Source organism: Lactuca virosa, chromosome 9, assembly GCF_052849685.1.
Source record: "Lactuca virosa cultivar CGN04683 chromosome 9, Lactuca_virosa_CGN04683_v6, whole genome shotgun sequence".
NCBI lineage: Eukaryota > Viridiplantae > Streptophyta > Magnoliopsida > Asterales > Asteraceae > Lactuca > Lactuca virosa.
Genome location: NC_136434.1, coordinates 123,195,743 through 123,204,066, shown reverse-complemented (window position 1 = coordinate 123,204,066; position 8,324 = coordinate 123,195,743). Strand labels below are relative to the sequence as shown.

General features: G+C 38.8%; 1 protein-coding gene across 1 annotated transcript; it reads right to left on the bottom strand.

The window, feature by feature from the left end:
* Positions 1-308: 308 nt before the first annotated feature.
* Positions 309-1,253, bottom strand: LOC145139748 (uncharacterized). The gene has a single exon (XM_079073463.1). The coding sequence runs from the start codon at positions 1,251-1,253 to the stop codon at positions 309-311; it is 945 nt and encodes a 314-aa protein (XP_078929589.1).
* Positions 1,254-8,324: the final 7,071 nt, after the last annotated feature.

Below are 8,324 nucleotides of genomic sequence, written 5' to 3'. Positions count from 1 at the left end.
ATTTTAGCACTAGTTCCATTAGGATGACTAACATGAAGATTAAGTTTAGATACATCCACAATATCATATAAAAGAGACTCAAAAGTTATCATATGTTGATTAGCTCCTAAATCAACGATCCATTTATTACAATTAAAAGTTGAACTGCAAACATTGAATAAGCAAGTACCTGCCATATTAGCACTGACAGATGCTTCCTCATTGCATTGCTTTTCACCAATCAGATTAAGAAACTTGACATACTGATCCTTAGTAAGTTGATGAAACTCAGATTCTCCAGATCCAGATGACCCAGAAGGAACAGCAGATTAATTAGCATTGAAGTTTTTACTTTGATTGTTCTGATTTAATTCATTCCTAGGTTTAAAATCTTTGGGATACCCAATTATCTTATAACATTTTTCAATAGAATGCCATTTTAATCCACAATTCTTACACTGTACAACCTGACTTTTGTTTTTATTACGAGTATTACCAGAAGAAAATCTATTGTTAAATGAACTGTTATAAGCAGCAGGTTGACTTTTGGAAATGGGTTGAGAATCATTAGACAGAGACCCATTTCTTTGAAGTGATTCTTCACGAGATATTATGGAAAAAGCAGTTTTGACATTAGGTAGTGGATCCATAAGAAGTATATGACTTTTAACCTGATTATATGACTCATCCAGACCACTAAGAAACTGCATGAGTTTCATCAATTTAGCATGATCATCAGGTTTAACAGCAGCCTCACAAGTACACTCTGTGAGACTAGTTAAACCATCAAATTCTTTCCATAAAGCATCAAGTTTATTAAAGTAATCTGAAATAGAAATACCACTTTGTTTTAAAGAATTAATTCGTTGATGTACATTAAAAACAACTGACCCATCTACTTTATTATATGTTTCAAATAAATTGTCCCATATTTCTTGAGCATTATCAGAATATGCATGACTAGCATATATAGAGTCACTAATGGAAGATAATAACCAGGAACAGACTACAACATTAGCCCTTTCCCATTTAGACACTTTGGTAGTCTCAGCAAAATCTTTTTTAAAAGTACCATCAACAAACCCTAATTTGTTTTTAGCTTTAAGAGCCCTAGACATATAACTCCTCCATATACGAAAGTTTTCATTTCCAGTTAGTTTAACAGTAAAAATAGTTGTAGTAGCATTATCAGAAGGATGGACGCAGAGAGGATCATCAAAATTAATTGCATCATCCTTTCCACTTCCTCCTGGAGGATCATTAGACCCAACCATAGAAACAGAAACAAACAATAAACCACAGAATCAAAGAAGCAGAAAACAATCAGACTCTATACTGAGGTCCAGATGGTCACCACGTTTTTTGGGGCCCAAGACCACAAATATAGAGTGAAGAAGACAATCAACAAGAAAAAATACTGAATCAAAGATTTCAAGCAACAAGAAGCACATACAAATATGTAACTGGTGTACTCAAGACACCAGGATCTCCCACGACTAAACTAAGAAAGAGTGGAGAAAGGAACAAGAAACTCTCACAGAGGTCCAAAGCGTACTCGTAAATCGGAGATGACCGCTCACCTCCCTTAGGGTTGTTCCCTGGTAGAGTTATCTCAGACTGAAGTCCGTTCCCTGAAAGAGTTACTTTGACCCTACAAACAAGATTGAGTGAGCAGACCAGAAGAGGAACGCTTACGCCAAGAGCAAACCACAGATCCTTCAGGATCGGAAGACTTTCCACCAGAACTGGAAGATCAAACAATAAAAACTCACAGTAACTAGATTATAACGAAAAAAAATAAATCTAAACAACAGACGAACAAAAGATCCTACAAGATCGATTTCATATATCAACAAAAAAGATCAAATAAAACGGTACAGAAGGAACCAAGATCTAACCTGAATGAAACCTTCAATAATTCGTTGTTGAAAGAAGATGAAGCCACACGGTGGCTCTGATACCATTTAACAAAGTATAAACTCAAAGAACAAACTCAAGAACACAACTCATTCCAAACATCAACATTTCATTCACTATGAAACAATTGGTTTTCATCATACAAAATACAAACAAAAATCTCACTACAATCACACTCAGACACTCAGATGAAAGAAGGAATCAAAGAATACACATAATCGTGTTTTACAAAAACCCTAATATGAAAACCCTCTTCTGAGAACAAAGGGAACAAACGAGAGAGTATCACACATAAAATATCTTGAGTTGTGATGAAATGAGCTTCCTTTGTACATTAAATACCTAGGGCAGAATATAACCCATGGACTACCCATGGATCCGGATCGGACTTACCACCCGCGTGCATATTTCACCTGCATATCCAAATACACAGAAACAACCCCTACAGAAATAATAATTTAACACAATATACCCTTCTTTACCATAAAACACTCAAATGATAAGTTTGCTAATTTTATAATACTTTCAACAGTATTAAAGAGCTCTTCATATTGGAATTAGCACAATCCATAATTCATGATTAATTCTTTTTTCATATCAATCATTGAATTCATCTTTTTTTTTTGTACGATTTCAATTTATCTATTATTGAAATCATGTCTCAATCATTTGATCAATCTAATATTCATGCTACTTCAATTTTCTTTGGGATCCTTATTACTTACACCATTAAGATAATCCTTATACACTTTTAGTTACTCAGATTCTCATTGGAGAAATTATACATCGTGGTGTCATGGTATTATTAACGGAATATATATTGTATATTAACGGAATATATATTGTATTTATTATCATACATGTATTATATATTGTCTCGATAATCAGAATAAGGACCGATCAGTGAATTTACAATACAAAATATTGGATTTTATGGTATCCGAGCCAATTTTCTAACCCTAGCCGCCGAAGGAACCCACCATCGCATCTTCTTCGATCCTGTCCAACAGCCTCCATAAATACTAATACCAATGATCCAAAGCCATTACACCCAATTTACTTCTTGCCAACATTCAAAACAAAATCAGAACTTTAGATGGTGTGAAGGTCACATATTCGTCTTGGGTTAAAGTGTTCAAGTTGCATGCACGGACGCAACTTACGAGTCGTGGTCGAAAATTGACGCCATAGCCCTTCAATGGATCTATGGATCTTTATCTGATGAATTAATGTCTAGAGTTCTAGACACTGATCGGTCCTTGTTGTGACTATCGAGACAATATATAATCCATGTATGCCTAACTAACCTCTTCTAAATAAGGAGGATTATTGACTTTCCTCACAATACATATATGATAATAAATACAATATATATTCCGCTAATATACAATATATATATATATATATATATATATATATATATATTCCGCTAATAGGTATGACTATTTCTATCCTAGTCAATAATAAGTTGGATTTCATCGATGGATCTCTTCTTCAACCTCCAATTACTACTACTATTTGATTCAAGTCTTGGGTTTGAAACAATAATATAGTCATATCTTGGATTTTAAACTTCGTTTTGTGAAAAGTTGATGCTTTAGTGATCTATTTGGAAATGACCAATACAATCTGGAACGAACTCAATGAACAATTTTAACAGAGCAATACTCCTTGCATTTTTAAAATCAAGCATGATCTCATGAGTTATATCCAAGGACAAGATTTTTGAAGTATTTGTTCCATAGAAATCAAAAGTTCTTTGCGAAGAATTATCAAATTCCAATGCAACATGGAAATGTAGACAATGTACTTATGGTGGAGCCAAAGAGATCAAACATACTATGACTTTTCTAATGGGGTTGAATGAAAGTAATGCTTAAGTTCATGGACATATATTTCTCATTGATCAAATTCCAACAGTTAATTGCATTTTTTCTCTTGTTATCCAAGAGAAACGACAAGATGAAAATTGAGTCACTTAATCCTCTAATTCACCTATGAAATTAACCTTAAAGAAATAATGCCAAGTGCCAACAATAATTCATCTAATCAATAATCTGGTAATCAATATTCAAACCTACAAAACCTTTAACAAAATTTGTCTCCAATTTGTACTCATTGCAAGCGGACGAGTCACATAGTGGATAAATGTTATTGCCTCCATGGATTTCTACTTGGATATCGTTCCAATCAACATTCTAAAAATCTTCATGCAAATTCAGTGTATATTGCCCAACAATTATCAAGTCAAAATATGTTATATGATAATTAGATCAATGAAAATGCAAATGGCGTTAACAATGTCGTCATTTGACTTACAAACTCGTAATTCCATCACCTAATTGAAGTTCTTTCTGGAAAATCAACATCGATGAATTTTGTTACTATTTCATCGGAAAAATGTTTTAGGTACTTACTATGTTTTAAATCTAAATTTTGGAAATTATAAATCCAATGAAGATACATATCATTCTCATTGATCTGTGATTGAATACAAAAGGAAATATATATATATAGACAATACAATAGCTGTTTGGGCTAAAAGGCCTAACACTATACATGGGCTAATACACAAAGCACAAACCTATATACACTAACATCCCCCCTCCCCCCCCCCCCCCCCCCCCGCAGTTTTATCGGGAGGACAATTCCAAACGTTCAAAATGGACTTGAAATCGTTGAAGAGTTGACATGGAAGGCCTTTGGTGAATATATCAGCATATTGAGCGGAGGACGGAACATGGAAAACACGAACTAATCCGCGGGCAACCTGATCACGCACAAAATGTATGTCAATCTCGATGTTTTTAGTGCGTTGGTGTTGAACTGGGTTTGATGACATATAAACGGAGCTGATGTTGTCGCAATAGACAATGGTGGCTTTCTGCGGAGCACACCGAAGCTCGCGAAGAAGATTTTGAACCCAACATGTTTCGGCCACAACATTGGCCACACCACGATATTCGGCTTCTGCACTAGACCGAGAGACAACTCCTTGACGTTTGGAGGACCAGGAGATAAGGTTGTCGCCAAGAAAGACACAGTAACCAGAGGTGGAACGACGAGAGACCGGACAGCCACCCCAATCTGCATAAGAATAGGCAACCATGTCTGAAGAGGCAGACACATGAAGTTGAAGGCCGTAATCCAGTGTTCCTCGGACATAGCAAAGAATACGCTTGAGAGCATGGAGATGAGGCTCTCGGGGATCATGCATGAATAGGCAAATTTGCTGAACATTAAATGCAATATCCGGACGTGTGAATGTGAGGTACTGAAGTGCTCCGGCAAGGCTGCGATACAAAGACGGATATGTTACTGGAGGGCCCTTGGCGTCTAACTTGTGAGTGGCCTCGGCTAGAATACGGTCTGGATTACACTGAAGCATATGTGCCCGTTCAAGGATCTCTGAAGCATATTTCTTTTGTGAGAGAAAAAGACCTTGAGATGAACGGGTAGCAGAGATACCCAAAAAATAGTTCAGAGCCCCTAGATCAGTCATGGCGAACTCCCGACTAAGTTGGGATATAATCAATTGAAGGAGATCGTGGAGGATGCTGCGAGTACAATATCATCGACATATAAAAGTAAATATGATGTGTCGGAGCCATGATGATAGGTGAAGAGAGATGAGTCAGTCATGCTGTGCTGAAACCCCATATGAAGTGCTTATTGAGCAAATCTATGGTACCAACCCCGAGGGGCCTGTTTAAGACCATATAGAGACCTATGAAGATGACAAACATACTCTGGATGTTGTGGGTCTCGAAAAACGGGAGGCTGATGCATGTAAACTGTCTCCTGAGGATGACCATGGAGGAATGCATTCTTCACGTCTAGTTGATGAATAGGCTAGTGTCTTGAGACAACTAGACTGAGAACGATACGGATAGTAGCCGGTTTAACAACCGGACTAAAAGTCTCATCACAGTCAATACCAGGTTGTTGACTGCGACCATTCGCCACTAGACGCGCTTTGTAGCGCGATAGAGAACCATCAGCATTAAATGTTTGCTTAAACAACCATATAGATCACATGGCATTCACCCCTGGTGGTCGCGGTACAAGAACCCAAGTACCATTTGAAATAAGCGCATTATATTCCTCGTTCATGGATTTTTGCCAATTTGGATATTTCAAATCCTATAAATAGGACCTCCGGACAGAGGATATGGAGGATGAATGAAGGTTGAGACGGTTGATAGGTTTAGATATGCCACTTTTATCACGTGTGTCATGGGATGGTGGGTTGTTGGAGCTGGGTGAGATGTGGAGGAAGGAGCCGAGGGAGGTGAGGATGAAGGAGCCGGAATGTTACCGGAGTGGTCGACAGGAGGAGTAGGATCGACTTGAAGAGTGGGAGTGGTGGTCTGGGAAATAGGAGGTGTTGATGAAGATTGAAAACGGTCACGCAAAAGAGGTGAGACATCGGTGGTGTCATATAAGAAGTCATATGAAGGTGATTCGGTAGGTGTCACAAATCCATAGGGGAAAACGGTCTCGTCGAATGTGACGTGGCGCGAGATCATGATCTTTCGTGAGGAGAGATCATAACAACGGAAACCACGATGATAGACGGGGTAACCGAGAAAAATACAGGGGGTGGATCTTGGCTGAAGTTTATTTGTAGTGTGGAGACGAGGGAAACATAAACAACCGAATACACGAAGATGTTCATATGTGGGATGTCGACCAAATAGGCAATAATGAGGAGTGGTATTAGCTATGGACACATATGGAATAATATTAAGTAGATGAGTGACCATGAAAAGGGCCTCCACCCAAAAGGTGGGGAGGGGAGGTGAGAATGAAAAAGGAGGGTACGAACCATATTATTTATGGTGCGAATCATACATTCAGACTTCCCGTTTTGTTGGGAAGTGTGAGGGCATGAGAATCAAAATGTAGTGCCGTGAGAGGCAAAGTGGTCATGAAATAAGTGATTATTATATTCCCGACCATTATCACATTGAAATTATTTAATTGTATCCCCAAATTGATTTTTGACAATATTTGAAAAATGGAGAAATTTTTGGAAGGCTTCAGATTTATTTGTGAGCGGATATATCCAGAGATAGTGAGAATAATGATCACGAAACAATATATAATATTTTGAGCCACCAATACTAGTAACAGGGGAAGTCCATAAGTCTGAATGAACTATTTCAAAAGGTGCATAAACAACAGAATCAGAAAGATTAAATGGAAGTCTAGTGTGTTTGCCAAGTTGACAGGCTTGACAAATAACATTAGACTTGACCTTATTACAAGAAATAGAACCACTAGAAAATAAATGCTTCAAAACTTGATCGCCAGGGTGACCAAGGCGTTGGTGCCAGATGGTGGGGTTGGTGGAGACAAATGCGTGACTTGTAGATCCGGTGACAGGGTAAAGAGGGCCGGAGCTGTCACATCGGATAAGAGGTTGACGCGTCTGGTAATCAAGAACAGTAAAACCAAACGGATCAAAGTCAATAGAGCAATTATTTTGAGTAGTGAACTGAAGAACATAAATAAGATTTTTTATGATATTGGGTGTTATAAGAACATTTTTTAAATGTAGTGGGAGAAAAGGGTTTGATAGAGGAAAATTGGTATGTCCCGAGGTCGTGACAGGTATTGCGGAACCATTACCGACAAAAATTGAACGAGGAGTATAAACATCATTACAATGGGTTTGAAGGATACCTGCATCAGCATGAACGTGATCTGTAGCCCCGGTATCCATAGCCCATCCACCGTGTGAAGGGTCGTTTAATGACATGGTGCTAAACACGCTCGGGAGTGAAGTTGGTTGATCCGGGCTGCCTAGCCAGGCCCACGGAGGCTGAGAAGCACTGCTGGAATGATAATAAGTCTGTGGGCTGTGTTGGGATAAAGATTGGGCTTGTTGTGGCTTGTGTCCAAGAAGTCCAGGAGAGCTATTGGGGGTGGGCATGCCCCAAGATGGATGTTGTCGCTGATTAGAAGGCCACGAAGCAGGTTGTTGGGGAGTGGAGGGCGGCCACTGTTGCAATTGAAGATGCGACGGTGGAGGGACGTACACCCAGCCGTAGCGCTGGTCTCCAACAGGTGATCCGGTGGTGAAACTAGGCGGTCCTGTGGCAGAGGACGATGATGGGCGACGACTATTATGGGAAAATTGATTTCTTCCTCGCTGATTGTTCCGTCGTGAGTTGTTCCCCCCTCTTCGATTTGATGGATTTGGTTAACATTGAGAAGGGTTGGAGAGGAGGAGTGGACGTCGTGAGAAGGAGTGAGCACCATGTTTGTGGTAATTCTTTGTTCTTCGATCAGGAGCATGGATCATGCTTCATCAAAGGTAGGTAATGGCTTGCTATGGCGTATGATACTTGCTATGTTATCAAATTTATTGGATATACCGTTAATAGCATGGATGACAACGTGTTTTTCTTTAACCTTCTCGC

Bases quoted from the DNA above. Each gene is read 5' to 3' on its own strand.
- LOC145139748 (XM_079073463.1), bottom strand. From the start codon at position 1,253: ATGGTTGGGTCTAATGATCCTCCAGGAGGAAGTGGAAAGGATGATGCA.